General features: G+C 43.2%; 1 protein-coding gene across 3 annotated transcripts in view; it reads right to left on the bottom strand.

The window, feature by feature from the left end:
* Nucleotides 1-19,245, bottom strand: part of LOC142575934 (uncharacterized) — a 238,440-nt gene that overhangs the window by 4,054 nt on the left and 215,141 nt on the right. For 2 of the 3 annotated variants that reach the window (XM_075685813.1, XM_075685823.1), the window contains exon 2: nt 8,843-8,999. In XM_075685813.1, the coding sequence (XP_075541928.1) occupies nt 8,843-8,999 (157 nt within the window). Of the gene's footprint in view, nt 1-8,842; nt 9,000-17,708; nt 17,808-19,245 lie in introns of those variants that run through there. The other variant, XR_012826744.1, reaches the window with a different exon arrangement.

Genomic DNA, 19,245 nt, shown 5'->3' with positions numbered 1-19,245 from the left:
AAATAAGTAGAGATAGCTTCATCCAGCGTGTTCTTCAGCACATCAGCCACAGTAATTTTGATTGCTGCTGTATGTCTTCATGATGCTTATTCACTTTCAGTGACAATTCCACGAAGAGAAACAAAAGAAATCACATGGTGACAGGGCAAGTGAATATGGGAGATGTCACGTGGGAGGAATGTGGTGTTTGTATAGGCAGTACTCACGGAGTGAGACATCAGTGTGACTCCTCACACTGTCATGCAACAAGCACTGTCCAGATGACAAATCAGGATGGCGCTGTCGAATAGCTTGGCACAAACATTTGAAAAGCACATCAATGTAGAAGTTTTGCTTTATCGTTTGCAGCAAGCCTCATGATGCAGCAAGCCTCTAGCAACAAAAAATGTGATCAACCCTGTCTTTGTTTTCAGTGGTCGTTGTTTCACATGTTTAGAGGAAGGTGAACCGTGACCTTGTCATTCGACACATTGTCACTTCATCTGACAATCATATGTTGGTAGCACCAACTTTTATCTCTGACAGTAACGCTTAAAGGGGCCCTAAACCACTTATTATTGAAATCAAGAAATGCGTTTGAAGTTAAAATAGGCTAGTTCAGGAACACTTTGCCGCAGAAAGTACTTCAATGCGTTCAGCAGAAGCAGAGTAATTGACAATAAAACATGCCTGTCATGGCGCCTCCGCTCAGTTTTCGATGACTTGCACTGCAAAGGCTATGGCTGAGCGGGGCATGCCCACTACACTTCCCCTACTGAATGTCACCATGGCGTGCAGTTCAAATGTAATTTTGGGTGTTCATGTAGACGCCAATACTTACAATTTTGGCACCTACAATGTGCCAAACGTGGTTGTTCTCAGCGAGCCACAGTGCACTCAGCCAGCAGACTAGTCATGGCACCGTGCGGTATCCATGCTACGTAGCAGACCAGACCTACATGCAACTATAACGTGTGTGTGCAGCGTTTGCTTTGTGCACAACAGGGCTTGAGTGCACGCGCATGCTCATGTGCCCCAGTCTGGCCATGCTACATGTAGTCTGGGCTGGTTTTGTACTGAACCAGCTTGACCGATGGATAGTAGTCACCTCCAACTTGTGCACTTACGCATTTCGAAGTGCTATCAACAGCTCAATACAAAGTGAAGTCTGCCTAGGCATCTAAACAAAAGTGGCCAGGAGTCAATGCATCATGGCAAGCATGCGTGTGATCTGATGTCAAGTTTCATGTGGTTCTAGGCTAGCTGAGCATTCAAAACTAGTCAAAATTAGTGAGACCCAATGGATACAACACCGATAAGCAGGGTGGCCAAATCTTAGGTCCCATGTGGGCGGCCATGGCCGAGCATAAGCAGACGACAGTCGGCGTCTCCGAGAAGTACATAATTGCTAGTATCGAGATTCAAAAGCAGATTTTCGCGTACTTCAGCCTGTTTATTAAACTGCGTCAATAAGTATGTGCAGTAACAGTATGAAGAAGTGCACTGATCCAAACACCCTTCTTGATTGATGTCCGCTATAACCAATAGCAGCTACGTGTGCGAATCAGCTATATTACGAAATAATGTGTCCAGATAAGAGTGAGGAGCAGGCTATGTTGAAAAGAGAGCATTTGAGAAAACAGTGACTTTGTGCTCCACTTTGCAAGCTTAATGTACCGCACACGACTGCAAAATTTGGCTGAGATGTTCACAGCAGCGTATGCTATCCGCGGACTGTTAGTAAGTTCATTCGGGTTTAAAGGCACAAGATCAACTAAGGCCCTGCTGCACTAGCCACAAGATATTAAGAAATCAAATGTTAAGGCAGTGAAAGCGGCGTTACTTTATGGTGTGTGTAAAACACCGGTTTCATCTAAAAAGTTTAACAAGTCACTGAAAGGCACTAGCGAATCATCTCCCAATATTGAGGAGGGGTGTAAAGGTATATGCAAGTTATACAGCTTAGGACGACAGAAAGCTGAGCTAGTTGGTAAGGATTCACAATGTAAAAGAGAAAAGAGGGGTAAGGTGTGCAGACACGTACACAAAAGAAGTGGACAACACGGAGTTCGTCTTGTCCACTTCTCTTCTCTTGCGTCCGTGTCTGCACGCCTTACCCCTTTTTTGCATTATGAAGTTATACAGATTCTGCAAAAGTTTATGTCTCTGTGTTTCAATGTGTGGATATGTCATAACAATGTGCATTACTGTAAGCGGTTCATGGCACTTTTCGCAAGTTGGTGGGTTTTATTTTTGATGTGCATCTATTTCCTGCTTCATTCTCTGGTATCCCAACGTGGCTTGGAACCCAACACAATCATATGGTTCTACCACATTTGTTATAAACCACCATGTTTAAGCTATAACACGAGGAGGAGTTCACACGCAGAGTTTAAATTCAAAGCTCTGAGTGCACTCATTGAACCGGTATAAATGACAGCATTCTTCTGCTTGTCGGTGACAATCTCTTTAACTGCCGTCCATACTGCATAAATTTCAGCGGTAAAGACTGATGACAAATGATGTATCTGAATACTGTTTTCCCAATTTTTCATTATGGTTCTCACACCCACATGTTCTTGTGTTTTAGAACAATCTGTGTAAAATTCTGTGTGATTTTCATATTTGTCTTGGATAGCGCGGAACTCTTTCATTATGTGTTCTTGTGGAGTGCCTTTTTTCATTGGCCATTTGCGTTGCGTCCGTCGATTTGCCACTTCCCGAGTTGTGCTGTCTGACACGCATCTTTTTAGCAGCCCTTCTATGACTGAAACCTGCACTGACTCTGGAAACCCTGCTGCTGACAACGTTCCCGACTGATCCATAGGACTCGTATAGATCTTATGGTGGCAAAATTTCCAACTTGTGCTTTGCAAATGCATTAAAAAAATCTTGCCACCATAAGATCTTATGGATCAGTTGGGAAGGTTGTCAGCAGCAGGGTTTCCAGAGTCAGTAGAGGTTTTGGTCATAGAAGGGCTGCTAAAAAGATGCGTTTCAGACAGCCCAACTCGGGAAGTGGCAAATCAATGGACAGAACGCAGAGGGAAGGTACGGGTAGTGCCCTATCTGCATACAACGGCGCATAGGCTTTAAAAAAAATGGCTAGCCATGTGGACACAAAAGTGGTCTTTTCAACGCCAGGAGAACTTGCGAAAATAGGTCAGTTAACGGACCCGTACCGTAAGCCAGCTGTCAGATGCTCTACGAATTATCCTAAAGCACCAGTGGGTTGCATATAAGCTGTTGTTTACGAGCTTCCACTGTCCTGTGGGAAAAAATACATTGGACAGACAGGAAGGTGTCTTAATGACCGGTTATGAGAACATAGTCTAAACGTGAGAAATAAGCAATATGGTCATCTGTCAACTCACTGTTAGGAACGCAGCCGTGCGCTGGTTTATGGGTCCTGCCTTGTTCTTGCGAAGCACAAAGATAAAGATGTGCGAGAGATTATTGAGGCTCAGGCTATCTGTCGGAAGAGTGATATGTGTGTTAGTGCCCCTTCAGTCAACACGTTAGATAAGGAGATAGCTTTTTTGAATGGTTAAAAATTTGGATGATGTGGCACCACTGTGCACGGGTTAAATAGGTGGTTGTTTGTTTAAAATTGTTGAAGTTAGCGCATTGTGGTGTTGTCTCCCTTCTGTCCTCGTTCGCTGGCGCTAAATATGCTTTCAACATGTAAACTTTGGACAGGCGATATTCTGCAGGCACCGCTTGCCAGTCGTAGGCCGAGATTATGAATTGGATCAAGCCGTTTAATGTAGAATTGCCTAGCTGCACCAAAACTACACTATTGTAGTCAAGAATGCGACATACAAGGGACCGGTATACAGGGTGTTCTTTTTTTTAGCTGCACCAAAATTTTTTAAAGATTGCCTATGGCAGATAGCACAATTCTAACCCTTGGTCTAAATCACTTGGTGAGGCAGCCATTACTTATATGAGAAATCAAAATGTTCAATCGATCAATCAAAGCAATTACACTAATTAACTTTTTAAATTAATTATTTAACCACATATTTCAATCTACGAACTACAGCCGCTGAGTTCACACGGCGTATTCAGGTGGAATGAATTATCTGGATGGCACCATTTCCGAGATAGTAATATTCAGTGACCGTCGAAATGCATTGGTGTCCCAGTTACTAATGTGCTTCAATGCATAAAATAGCGGTTTCTTAAAGAAGTAACTTGAACGAAATGCATTTCACACTGTGAAAATTAATATTTCGGAAGTGGTGCTTTCCAGAGAATTCCAAGTGGATACGCCGAGCGAACTCAGCAGCTATAATATGTAGATTAAAATATGTATAGATATATATAGAAATATCTATATATATATATAGATATATAGAAATATATATAGATTTAAATAAATGAAAAAGTTCATTAGCATGCATACATTAATTATTAGATTGAACATTTCGCTTTCTCATAGCAGTAATGGCCACCTCACCAAGAAATTTAGATCAAGCATTAGAATTGTGCTATCTACAATAGACAATCTTTAAAACATTTGGTGCAAATCGTTTGACCAAGTCGTGCAATTTGATCAAGTCATTTAATGCGGGATAGCCTAGCTGCACCATAAACTACACTACCATAGTTGAGAATGCTACGTACAAGGGACCGGTACATACGCAGCAGGCATGCTTGCTCGGATCCCCAGTGCTTGTGCAATAACACTTTGAGAATATTTAGCATTTCATTTGCCTTAATTATTGTTGTGTTAATGAGGACCAGGAAGTTCGGTTTTGTGTCAAAGGTTATGCCTAAAAATGTGTAGTCTTGTTTGACTGGCAGTGTTGCACCATCTGATGTCACAACTGTATTGCAGTGCAACCTTCTGGGAAAACAGAACTGTAATGGTTTTGTGGGTGGAAAAGCGGAAACCATTTTTGTCAGCCTATTGTGCGAGATTATTTATTGTTATTTGTAGTCATCTTTCATAGGCGGATAGATTTGAGGAGTGGCAAGCCACTTGCAAATTGTCAACATACATTGAGTGCATAACAGAGGATGGAATGATTTTATTATTGGAGTTCATTTTGACTACGAAAAGTGTCGTGCCGAGACTGCAACCTTGTGGAACTCTATTTTATCGTGCAAATGTGCACAGAAGTATTGTTCCAAGACGTACCTGAAATGCTTTACTTGACATGAAATCAGATAGACAGTTTAGCATTCTGCCATGAATGCCCAAGTCAGCCAGGTCTCTCAAAATTCCATTAGCCACATGGTATAATATGCTTTTTCTAAATTGAAAACAGCGAGACAGTATTGTTTGTTTAGAAACGCATCACATATTTCATGTTTTAGTCAGACAAGATAGTCAGTGCTGGAGCTACCCTTTTTTGTATCCACACTGGTGCTTGTCTATTAGGCATCTTGATTCAAGGATGAATGTACGGGAGTCTTATGCCTGTAATACTCCCATATGATTTGGCTAGACAATTTGTTAGTGCAATGGGTCTGTAGCTTCTTGGGAATGTTAAGGGTTCACCAGATTCTAGAAAAAGCACTACCACTGTGTTTTTCCCATCTGTAGGCAGTACCCCAGATTCCCATATCTTGTTGAAAAATTGAAGGAGTGCCTCTACCGATGGTTGAGATAGGTGTGCCAACATTGTGTAGTGGACATGGTCAAGACCAGTTGCCATGCTTTTACCAGCCGAAAGAACTCTAATTCCTGCACTGTAAGAGTGTCATTATAGAGTTCCTTTGAAGCACCGGTAGTGGGCAGTCTCTGTTTCTCAGCCGACTCTTCGTATTTTAAGAATGTATTTGGGTAATTTGCACAGCTTGAGATGTTGTAAAGTGTTCGCCTAATAAGTTGGCCTGGTCTTCTAGTGTTGTCTGTGTGCCTGGACTTGCAAGTAGTGGTATTGTGTATGACCTGTACTCTCCTTTAAATTTTCTCACCTGGTCCCACATTTGTGTAGATGTGATCAAACTATTAATTGAAGATATGTATTTTTGCATTGATGATTTCTCCGCCTGCCGCCAAATAAATTGTGCTTTGGCTTTGGCCTGTTTGAAGCCTAGGATGTTGCTATAGGTCGGCTACCTTCCATAGGATTCCCCAGGACTTATTTTGTTGTTTTTTAGCCTCAGTGCATTTGTTTGTCCACCTGGGATTTAGACTTTTGCACACAATACTTGATGACTGAGGTAACACTTTTTCTGTGGCTGATATTATAACCTCACTGAACTTTTTGTTGAGTTCGTGAACATTAAGTTTTGGTGAAAAGACAACTTGAAGTTTCGCATTCTTCATAGAAACTGGCCAGTCAGGGAGCTACAATTTCCACTCGCATGACTTAATGCATAAGGTTGGTAGTGATAAGAGTTTTAAGATTGCGGGTTAGTGATCATTATGACGTGTTGAAGGCTTCCAATTTAAGTTCACTACAAATAGAAGGTAAGCAATAAGCTAAATCTAAACAACTAAAAGTATGTAAAGTCAGTGAAAAATATGCTGACGCACCTGAGTTTAAAAGGCAGATATCATTCGACAAAATAAAATATTCAATGAGCTGCCCTCTTGGGTCAGTTTTAATTGTCACTGTTACAAAAAATACAATAAGCATTAACATTTTCTACCAGAACAAAAGGCTCCGGTACTTGATCTGTAAAATTCTCTAGGTATATCATAGTAAAATGGGTATTGGGTGGAAAGTACAGTGAACAAATGGTGATGGGCTTGTAAGACAGAACAGTTACTGCTACAGCCTTGAAAGATGTATTTAACTGGAGATTTCTTGTAGGAGTGCCGCCCTGTACAATTATGGCGGCTCCTCCCGACAAACAGCTAGAGCAGTCACGGTCCCTTTGGACAACAGTAAAACCCTCAAGAATTTGACTGCTCTTGGGCCCTATGTTTGTTTCTTGAAGACAGAAGGCCACTGGTGAGAACTTATTTATGATGTCTTTAATGCCACCTAGATTATAGATCAGGCCTCTGCAATTCCAATGGATGAAGAAAGCCATTGTAAAGCAATTAAACCTTAACTTATGTGCGTGTGAACTATAAAGTGACGGGCGACATGCAATGAAAGGATCACTGCTCTAATCAAGGGCGGTAACCGTTCAGGTTACCTGTCCCTTTTTCAGCGCAGTTACTTTCTCCTTCTTGAAGCACTCCAGATAGCGCGTATCTTATGGCAGTGATGACGTCGGCAATTTCAGGTCGATCTCCATCGTGTTCTCCAAGGTGCTGGATGATTGAGAACCAGGGGCCAAGACCCGCGTCTCGAACCTTGGCATTCAGTTTAGCCTTGGGGCCTGTGGAACAACCATCTGCAGGGCCTTCTTGGATGATGGTGGAGCAGAACTGGCTGCTGCCACCAAGGGGATGGATGGAACTGCTATGGGACTACTGACTGTGACCCCTGTGGGCTCCTGAGACCAATGTGGTGCTGCCCCCTGCCGCGCCGCATTGGCATAGCATATTTGAGGTAAGAGTGAAAGCCTCTTCCTCGCATCGAAAAATGAAATCCTCTCTTTTACTCTCATGGCAATCACCTCTTCCTCCTTCTTCCAACTGGAATATGGTGGTGCATACGCTGATGATCCCCTTTGCAGTTTACACAGCATCGGGGTGCGTTACAGTTTTCGGACGGATGGTTGCTGGCACTGCACTTCGCGCATGTTTCTTAGCCTCTATGTGATTGATGGATGGCCGAACAATGGGCCCGCCTTAGGTTTGGTATGTATGGTCCGACATTAATTTTTAGATAGGCTGCGTCGAGAGAGGTTGGGGAGAATGCTAGTTCCGAAAGTAAGAATCACATGTTTGGTAGGGAGTTCATTGTTTCTTCAGATTGTTATCCTTTGAACTTTGATCACATCTTATTCTTGGAACCCTTCAAGGAGGTTCTCGTCACTCAAGTCGAGATCTTACTCTGAGATAACGCCCCTGCAGATGTTTAGAGAGTGATGGGGAGGAATTGCGACTTTGACGTCACCCGGCAAGATGGGACAGATCTTGTACTTGATCTTTGTTTCTCAATTCGCTTAGGAGGCCTCCGTTGGTCATTTTCGAGGCTTTGTATTCTTTACCAATTTTTTTTTTATGAGGCATTTCACCACCAAGAAAGGGGATAGTTTACGCATACTTGCTGTTACTTCACTATGTAAAATGTGGTATCGTGGGAAGGTGTCTAGGTTGGCTCGGAGGGTAAATTGAAAAGCTGAACTGGTGAGACCTGTTTTCAGAAGTCAATCTGGAAGTCGAAGGAACGCTTCTGCCACAAAATGGTCTCAAAATTCGCCGGCAGTGGTAGCCACCCACCACCGAGCCCAACAAAGTGAACTATAGGTTCCGAGAAACCTGCAGATGCCAGCTATGCACCAGCATTATAACATAATTAATGTATATAGCCAAGACTGGATTTAGTATTACACAAAGTTAAGAGGAAGAATTAGCTTGGGGCTCCTGTCTTAATACATGAAAAAGGAGAAATCGAAACCACTGCAATGAGTCTGATGCACTTTGTTGCATCTAAAAGAAAAATTCCAAATCTAGTGACTGTAGGAAGCAGAATTCTGAAGCAATATTATCCTCGCTATAAGTTTTGCAGACTACAAAAAACTTGGACCAGTGTGATACTCTACTAAAAGGATGGAACTAAACACCAGTACTAAACTCTGTATAGTGTGAACAATAGATGTATACTCATAGGCTGTTTGTCCTGCATCATATATATTTTGCCATAGACAATCCATTTAGCTAGTCATTAGAGGGTCCAGCTGCCAAAGCAGCCTAGGTACAGTGAGTATTTCACTGAAATTAACTCTTTTAACATTATATTTAAAAATAACTAAGTGATATTAAGCTTGCTACTCCTAGACTCACCATACATTAGCTTGCACAGATGCAGCTTGGCAAATTTTTTTCCTTTTGCACCAAACCAGCTGAAGTTCCCTGCGGCGTTCCAGCTCAGGAAGGACTGTAGTACGCATGTTGTTCTTTGTTTATCTGCGTGATCTCCTTGGACAACCACTTGCTTCTTCTGTTAAGAAGAAACAAGGAAAAATATAGCTACAAGGATAAATTAGGATTAAGTTAACATTCTAAGTTTCACGACCCGAATGAATTCTTGGAAATGGAGAAGTGCTGACTGATTTCTAGATTTAGTCATAGTGTTTAAAATTTTCATAAACGGTTGAAGTATGTCAAATTCTATAGTATGTCATCAATCAGACTTAGTGCCATAAAAAAAAAACATAACATTATGAAAATGTGACGTTGGTACCAGTTTCACAACACTGTCACTCAAGACAGGCAACTTTACATTAAGACTAGGGAGTAGAGCCCTAATTAAAACATGTTTACAACCATAAAATTGGCAGAGTTACAAAAATAGATGAAAGAAAGCAATTTCCATCTGATGTCAAGCTTCTCTGTTCATTTCAAGTTTTTTCTTATAATCCAGCACGTCTGTCACATTAAAGAAAGAAGGCAAATCTGGGAGGTCACGAAAGAGCACAGGAGCACTGTCTCAATCGCTGAGCAGCTGATTAAAATACTGTGAATAGGTCTGCTCAATACCATTCAGTATGTGCAAGACCTTTTCCATGAAGCCTGTAAGAAAACCAATGGCATTAGGAACATGTGAATGTTTACTTTAGCACTATTGCAAGGTGAAAAACTACTTGATGTAGCACGCTTGGGAAAAAAAGTGATGAGCATAATTAAACATACCATTAGCCTTAATTTAAGCTCGAACAGCGAAGCACATGGCTTCTTTACAGTTTTTATCACCTAGCACTGCCCTTGTGAAACAGTGTGAGTGAGGATTCACGATTCGTCCAATGCTGCAGTCACGTTGCTCGAACGATAGGGTTCTACTCTTATACAAAGAAGGAAGAAGCGATAACCTGTGCCACGGACTAATCCTCCATAGTTTCCCATATACCTATTCACAAATTTTGTTTGCATTATTTTATAATTCTTTTTTCTTGTTATATTGAACTACTCGATTCTTGGCCCATCCCCCAGAGTGGGTATGTTGTTGTTGCCTCAAAACATGGCTTGTATCCACATATTGGTCACACTGGGCTGATTGAAAAATGCATCAAACAAAATACCAAAAGGGGCCAAAGGCATACATTCAAAACGAAGGATTAGGCCCCAAAATGCTAATAGCAATTTCTAGAGGGCCTATACATAAATTTAGGATAAAATGAAAATAAAGCATCCCACAATCGGTACCCTAGCAGCGAAACCTTCCTGACGCTTCAATGAACTTGTGTATAGAAGTAATCATTGACCCATGGCTTGTGTCTAATTGACAGGCACCAAAGGATACAATGTTTGGTATAGTAAGCACTAACCCTAGCTTACTAGTTGGAAATAAAAGTAACATTCTGTGGAGGAAGGAGAAGTGGCAGCAAGAAAGAAATGGTGAATAGTTTCTGGTTCATTGCAAAAAAAGCAGAGGTTAGTTATGGATAAACCAGATCTATGAAGGTAAAAACTTAGGCGGGGAACTCTACAACAGAAACTTGTTAAGGCCACATCGCATTGTCCCGAAAGGCATTTGCGCATGTTCGACCGGAAATTTAGATGTCGAAAACCATCTGCAGAAAGTAGGGATGAATCATTACAATTTAGAAATAAAAGTTGTTTTAATCTAACTCCTGTTATAAAAGCGAAATCAGTAAGAAAATTTAAGACTGGGCCATTTAGCGATGGCGATGCAAGCAAACCAGCTGATTCATTTGTAAAGATTCCACTATGACCGGCGATCCACACAAAGAGGACTTCAGACAAATTGTCTGGAGTAAGCATCAAAAATATACTCAGAAGGTGTGACCGATTAATAGAAGTTAAATGTTTATAAACTGAAAACGCATAGGTAACAACTATTACTTTAGAACTCTGTGGACCCAATATTACCGTGGCTAGAACAATGGCAAAAATTCTGCAAGAAATATTGGGGTATAATCAGCGAGACGAAGAGCAAATGACCAGTTAAGCTGATTTGAAAAGATGCCAATGCCGGCCTTCTCTAAATGTTGTATTGCATCCATAGAAATAACCAGGTGAGACGGAAATCAACTAAGATGATCTTGAAGGAGGTGCATAGTTGAAGGAGACCTTCAAGTATGCACACTGGAAGAAGTTTTGCGTGTTTTGGAAAAATGTTATCAAAAATCAGTTTCACTTTTAATACATTAGTTTTGGAGAAATCAGGCACGGTAGCCAAACATGAAGCCTTGATGACAGTCTCTGAACAAAAACAACTTGTGTTTGTCGATAACGTTACCCACATGTTCTGAAAAATGAATCAGGAGAATTGATAAAAATGGGTTGGGAACAGGAGCGGGGTGCATCGTATAGCTTCAGAAAAGTCAGGACAGTAAGTTGCTTAAGTCTGGACTCAAGCAGAATTCCAACCTCCAGATGAAGCACAAGATTAACCACAAAACGTGACAGCCTAAGACAAAGACGCAGCGCTTGCCTTTCTATTAGTAATAAAGGTCTTAGCTTGTATGTTGCACATCATGAAGAAAGAACACAGCTGAAACCGAAAATGGGGTGGACGTAAAGCTTATAAATCATCAGCAACGTAGACCTATGCATACCCATCTTTTTATTACTGAAACGGCACAATAATCCCACTGCACATAATACTTTACTAGCATTTGTTTCAATTTTCTGCTGCCAGGTTAGCATACCATCATATGTTATCCCTAAGTACTTCAGAGCTGTGACTTGTGGTATCGTCTCATTTCGATAATGAAGAGAAATTAAAACGAGATTTGACAATGGAAACGCAAGGAATGAGCATTTTTTGACGTTAAGGGGAAAAAAAAGAGCCCATCCAGCCAGGACTCAAGCACCAACAAATAAGATTGCAAAGTTTGGTGCAATGCATTGATATCCCGTGATGCGGAGAAAAATTGCAATAGCATCAGCATAGAGATAAAGCAGAAATATTAGATATTAAGCAGAAACGGAGAAAGAACTGATCCCTGCGGTGCGCCTTTCGTCTGTTTATATGTACCCGATGTAACCCCATCCTTGAAACAAAACAACTGTCTATTGGAAAGGAACTCTTCTATCCAGGCCACTATATAGTTATATAGCTATTGCCACAGTTCTTTTAAACAGAGATACTATGTGTCACTAAGAGGCTCTACATCTACATCTACATCCCCCATAGTGGGTAGGAGCCACATGCTTGACAGGAAACAACGACGACTCAGGGCTGGCAGTGTCACTCCATCGTGGTGATGTGGAGGAAATACAGCGCACCGGCAGCAACTTAGGAAAGCTTTTCTTACGTGCTGCTTGGCTCTGGAATAGGGCTCTGGCATAGGGGCATAGGGCAAGCCAGAGCTGGGTGAAGCAGTTGTGCAGATACAATGTGCTTGGCTGCTTGTGTTTCAATTTATACTGATACAGAGCACAAGTGAAAGGAAGGTGTCGTGTTGTGCTGTCCTCTGGTGTCATATGTAGCCCTTGCTACCATTGTTATCTGCAATGTCTGCATGATGGAGCTGTGACCTCCATGTCTGTGCATTTGTGTGAATTCATTAGGCCAATCAGGTGCAATCATTCCATCTGTGTACTGCCAATCAAGTGTGATAACACCACTTGTGTAACAGCCAATGGCATGGTGCAACCTGTCCTTGAAATGCTATATAAGTTGAATAAACGCCACATTGGGGCTAGACCGTATCACCCGTAAGAAGTGTCTCCGCCAACCTCACTGCGTCATCCTTCCAGACGCTAGGCCCTTTTGTCGGCCAGCTTCGGGTGCAATGCTACAGAATGGTGACAAGGATTTAGAAGAACCTGCCATCGCTCAAAAGTCGTAAGTGACAACGTTACTTAGTTATGTCACTTCATTAGTACTTCTGCGCATGACTTCGTAGTCTCTCCGAATGCTTCAGCTGGTGTCGGCCTAGGCATTCTTTCTTCGTCTACGGCCATCTTTGGTGACGTCATATTGCCTTCTTCCTTCAGCTTCCCTAGCCCCACTTCTGTTTGCAACGCTCAAGCATGACGTCTCTCTTCACAAACCTTCCTCAATTTCTCGACTTACCTGGTACGCCTCCTATTCTGTAGTACTGATGGAAAAAAGATTTCCAGGTACAGCTGAAGGCGGGCAGCGGGACCGGATGAGAGGACGAGTGTCGAGCAGTAGCGCTCATCAGCGTCTTGGGCTGGGAAGGCCAGCGGAAATACTTCGCAGCAGAAGAGCAGGCTGAAGCACAAGCAGCAAATACAAGTGCAACAGGGGGACGAAATGCAGCTCAGGCACCCAGTACGTTGACTACAGAGGCAACAGCTACGACAAGTAAGTACGAGGAGCTATTGAAACTCTTGGATTGGCTTTTCTCAGAAACTACAAGTGTTTGGTCGGAGAGCCATCTGTTCACAAGCCGAAAGCAGCTGCCAGACTAGTTTCATGGAATACGTCACAGCCCTCAAGGAGAAATCAGTCGCTTGCCAATTCGGTGTTGTGTAAGAGGACCGAATCCAAGATGAAATAATTCATGGATTCGCCAACCCATATGTCCGTAGCAACCTACTGTCTTAAGGTGAACATCGGACCTTGGATAAAGTCGAAGAAATCGGTTGAGATTCGGAAGCGATGCAGAAAGCTAACGAAGCGTTCGGCGACACCGAGAGCGTTTAGCACGAAGCATGCGATGATACTGAGAACGTCCAGCACGTCGGGGTAGTGCCAGATGGCGGTTCAGCGGAGCAGCGTCCGGGTCAAGATGGCCATGGTCTCCCACCTGGCAGGATGGGATGGCATTACCAAGATGGCCGTGCATGCTCACGCACCTGACCTATGCATCAGCAGGACGGCATTCGAACCAGGGATTTAAGTTCTATGGATCAAACAGGTCCATGTTACCAGTGTGGCGGCTTTGGACACTTAGCATCTTCAAGAAATTGTCTGGCCAGCAACAAAACTTGCAACTTCTGCAGCATCAAGAAACACCTGGCTACCGTTTGTCGGAAGAACAAGGCACATTGTCAGTTCAGAATGGTACTCCAGTGTAAGCAGAAACTGTCTCAATGGCATCGATTCTCGCTGCGAATACTTCACTTCCAAGCACAAAGGACTTATGCATTTCAGTGGCCACTGGTCCCAACATACATATGCAGCTTCTATTGGATACTCGAGCTACCGTGCCTTTCATGACAAAAGAGGGCTTCAAGAAATCTTTCCACCAGAAGTATCAACTTGTGAAAACTTTGGTGCAACTTCAGAGCTTCTCCAAAGGGCGCATCAAGGTATTTGGCTGTTTTCTAACGGATTTTCGACGCCAAGGAAAACAAAGCAACATCACATTGTATGTGACCCCACATGGGACTTCACTTGTGGGTCTCAACAATATCCAGCAACTTCGGCTTCAGATAGGGGGAACCACTTAATTGTGTCAATGGGTGACACATTTATCTTCACAACTTCCTGCAGGCGTACTTTTGGGGTATGAACATCTCTTTGGTGGTGAGCTGGGGCTCATTAAGCGCTATGTCCACCGGATCAAGCGGCGGCAGGGTATCGTGCCAGTGCCCGCCAAGATGCAGCAGCTACCCCTGGCTCTTCTGCAGCAGGTCGCCAACGAGCCACACAGACTAGAGAATGATGTCATCAAGCCACTCATGGTGGTCCGCAAGAAGGTTCCTAGAAAAGTAAGACAAAAGATGAACCAAAAGCAGGAATAAGGTAAGCTGTATGGGGATGAGCGTAGAAGGGCCAAATCAACTCTGATGAAAGTAGGCGATACAGTGAATGTAGAACTTCCTAAGAGATGGTTGTTCAAATGCAGTCAGCCACTCACAGTTAAGGAAAACGTTAGTCCTCCTACAGTTCTGCTAAGCGATGGAAGTAAAGGGAACACACCAAAGCTGACATGCATTCCCAATTCAAGATCTCATCCTGCAACAGACAGCTATGAGCTGTTATCAGACAGAGATTACTTACACTCTTACTCAGACTTAATCATTTCATTACTTCAGCTATAGGTCAGCTGTTGGTTAAGCATTCTGTTCAGACAGATTTCACGCAGGCAAAAGCATTCCGCAATCCAGAGGGAGAGTTTGATGTTACCCAGGATCAACCCTCCTCAGCACAGGGTGACGTAGAGTGTTTTCAACATAAGAGAGGGAAATGGTGGGAGCGGAACTTCAAAGTCGGCTACTACTTATAGTCGCAACTCTCCAAGCTCTACTGTCGATCCGGAAGCAATTTGGCTGCAAGGAATGCGAAAACCTCCGGCCTGGCTTCAGGACTGTGACATAGACTCATACGCCCTTTGTCATCTCCTGGGGCTCTACTGCTTTTAGGCCTAGTACTTAGTGTAGCCGCAGTGGACATGTGTGATGTACGCAGTGTGAATATTGCTGCGAGTTACAGTTTATTCATTACATTTTCTTCTTTACCTATTGTATTCTTAACATGCTGACGAGGGTACAGAACATTTTCTTACATTTACAGTTTTTATCATTAAATATTTATTGTGTTCCATTTTTTGTATCATTCTTCTATGTACATGGGTCTTTCATTCTGCGTAATGTGAAGTTCTGGGTGAAAGACACAAGCTCCGCACTGTCTGACATGCCTCACTGGTGAAAACCGAATAGTTACACAAACATTAAGTAAACGAATCTTTCAGCTCACCTGCAGCATTAGTAATATCATATGCTAAAGAGCCGCTTACAAAGCGCAGCTCTGAGCATTGAACTGATGATGACTGTACGCACATAAGCACAGCTTTAGTACATGCATAATCAATGGTAATCTTTATGCATAAGTCTCTACAGCACATAATTGTGTTAGTACGTGTTGACAAGTCTTGAGAATTGTCGCTTAATAATAGGAAGTATACTGTGTATACCTAATGCATACATCTGAACCGCATCATCCTCTTTTTTATTCCTACAGAAGTAACTCATTCTTACATGCTGTAGATCATATGAAGAAAGTGTACATCTTCCAGTGTATAGTTATTTGGGTCTATTGATATCTGAACTACACACATCCAAGTTTGTGTAAAGAAGTCATAATTCTCCCTGAGGGAGATGATGTGTTGTGCTGTCCTCTCGTGTCATAAGTAGCACTTGCTGCCATTGTTATTTGCAATGTCCACATGATGGAGCCGCGACTTCCATGTCTGTGCGTTTGTATGAAATCACTAGGTAAATCAGGTGTGATCACACCACCTGTGTACCGCCTATCAGGTGTGACAACGCCACATGTGTAACAGCCAGTGGGATGATGCAATTTGTCCTTGAAATGCTATATATAAATCGAATAAATGTCACGTTAGCCCTCCCACCTGGAAGAAGCGTTTCCGCCAACCTCACTGTGTCGTTCTTCCAGACGCTAGGCCCCTATGTCGGCCGGCTTCGGGTGCGACGCTACAGAACACATTGTTAACTTACGCGAGCTTAAGCGATGGAGCTCACCCAAAACTTGCTGCTTACTATTTACAGTAGAGCATTCAACAGAAAACATGTGAATGCTTCTCCCATACTTCTTGCCTGTGTACTCATCGTTCAGATTCTCAACAGCCAGTAAATTGACTTGTGCTATGTTGTGACGTTGAGAGTGTACCACTGGACTGACACCACGAATGCGGAGGAATTAAAAATGCAAGGATAACTTATTTTCACATTCGTTTTCCATGTTGCGCACTTCCCGCCAAGCGCAAGCCCTAAAGAGTATTAAAAAAAATATGCTGATCCCACGCACTGTGGGAATCGATGTAAGCGATGCTTTCCGTGCTGGATGCTTTGATTGACGATAACTAGCGGTGATGTTTACAGTTAAGCTTAATTTCTTCAACGTTTCGTCTAACACAAGAGTGGTCAGTTGATGTTAAATGTTACCCTGCGGGCACCAGTGCTGTTTGTCTGCCTAGTACACAGAACACGCAGGGAGAGGTGTTTGCTTGAGGCGTTGTTGTGCGCCATATTTTATAACCTCTGAGAGGATTGAACATAGTCGTTGCTTCACATGCCACATCGCATTGTGGAAGCAGTATTAAACTTGAATTAGATTATGGGGCTGTACATACTGCCAAAACAACAATCGGATTATAAGGCACGCCGTAATGGCGGAATCCGGATTAATTTTAACACCGTGATGCTCTTTAACGTGTCCCAAAATCTAAGTGCACGCGCGTTTTCTGTTTCGCCCCCGTCGAAAGACGGCTGCCGTGATCGGAATCAAATCCCGCGGCTTGCACGGAAGTGTTGATTTGACGGTCGACCGGTTCCGTAGTGTCGCCTGGACGCTGCGGTGCGCTTTAATTAACGCGGCTCTGCTTCTCCACGCCCTACGTAGTTTGTCCACTTGACATATTTGCATTGTGTTTATTTTTCAGAAAAAGCAGCAACGTACTGTTCCGTACCTTGAACTGAAGCTTATCTAGTTTCCCCGCAACCGCCGTCGTATAGTAGTAATATAGTAGTAGTATAGTAGTATAGGGTGAAAATGAGTTTCTAGCGTCGCCTTTCCCTCTCTAACTCGCCCCTGCCACGTATACACACGCTCTGAACCACCCCTCCCCCCACAGACGCGGTGTGCTTGACAGGCGCAGCAGCCACAGCAACAGCAGCAGCAGCAGCAGCAGCAGTGGGAAAGTCGAAGGAAGAGGCAAAGAAAGGCTCGCTTTAAAAAAGGGTCATCACATGTATGCCAGCAGGCCAGATTGATAAAAAATAGTTGACAAACGACAACAATTACCTTCGATCGAAACGCAGACCGGCTACGCTCGCCCAACTCTGAAAACACTCCATTGAACACTCTTTGAGAGAGCGCGCGAAACCAAGCGACCACGGCGGAAGATGATGCGGAACCATTGAAACAGACATATGCGGTAGGAATCATGACCGCATTGCAGTACACGTTGAAAATATAATAAAACCAAACATAAAGACACGCAATTAGGTGTTGCAAATGTTATTAATAAAGCTTTTGTTTTTTGTTGTGCTATCTGTATATTTAGAATTTGCTATATAGTGAAAGATATAAGAACTGAAACCGAAACTGTTCGTCGCTTCTCGGAGAATTTGGCAAGGGGGAGGCATGCATGAAGGGCCTGACAAGCGGACAGTTTCAATCTCGATTAATATTTATTTACATTTCATTCAACTTCTCGTGCGCGATCGAAGCGCTAAGTACGTTGAACCAGTGCAGTGTGCAAGATTGGGGTATATATGAATGTGGGAAACGACCAACGTAACATACCTCGTGATTTTGTTTCACGATTTTGTTATCCCGCACAGCAGGATAATTCATACGCGAAATTATAGAATATTTGGCATTTTTCGTTCTCTCTTCCGTAAGGCCTGTATTTGTTGCAGTGTTACAGAAGTTTAGCTTTAGCGTGAATGAGGAAGGCGTGTATACCGGGACATGGCTAATAAAATATTTGTTTTAAACAGTAAAGATCAGCGCTACGGTACATCCCACAAGGTGTGCGAGAACATTGTGCGCGCTCACGATTAGATTTCTGAGCGATGGTGGTATCAAGCTCGGTTTCCTGGCATCATAATGAATAAAAACAGCTGCCTGGGGGAAAGCATTGGGTACATTTTCAGTACTTTAATTTGTAACATATGGATCAGCGCGGACATGCACGTTAGAACCAAAAGTACTGGAGGACAGGGCCGGATTAAGAAAAATGGGGACCCTGGGCTAATGCGCATGCAGGCCCCTTTTCCCTATTGGAGGCGAGGAGTTACGGAGTCGCCATCTGTCGGAAGCGCCTCCCTTGCTTAGTATGAGGGATCACACGGCGCGCTCCTCATAGGTTTCGCTTACGGCGTTCAATAAGAACACCACGCGGCAGCCCTCCTGGATATTTATGTACGTATTCTCAAAACGAGGGAAGTTTTTGACTGTCGATATAATAATCTTGGGCAAACTGAAAGCACAGAATCGTTTACAGACGCTATCTCTTTACCAAATACGTACTGCGAACGCCATTACGCGCGGTCACCGCGGTGGAGTCTCCCGAACCGGTTTCTTTTGTGAAAGGTAGGCAAACGCCGAAAGTAAACTATGTGAAATATGTTCTTATAGTAGGCTGTCTGTAAAACCAAATGGGGCATAACAGAATGAAGCCTCAATGCAGCGATCGCACGGGTTCGCAGCGACCGACTGCGCGTCTGCATGCGTGTCCGCGCACAATGTTTTGCTTTTGCTGTGAGCGCGTTTTCGCACCGTGCTGTGAGCTTTAGATCGCAGCATAAGAGCATTTGACAGTACATTTGCAACC

The sequence above is a fragment of the Dermacentor variabilis genome, chromosome 1 (genome assembly GCF_050947875.1).
Source record: "Dermacentor variabilis isolate Ectoservices chromosome 1, ASM5094787v1, whole genome shotgun sequence".
In the NCBI taxonomy this organism is placed as follows: Eukaryota; Metazoa; Arthropoda; class Arachnida; order Ixodida; family Ixodidae; genus Dermacentor; species Dermacentor variabilis.
The sequence above is the reverse complement of the archived record's forward strand: the minus strand, read 5'-3'. Positions and strand labels throughout refer to the sequence as shown.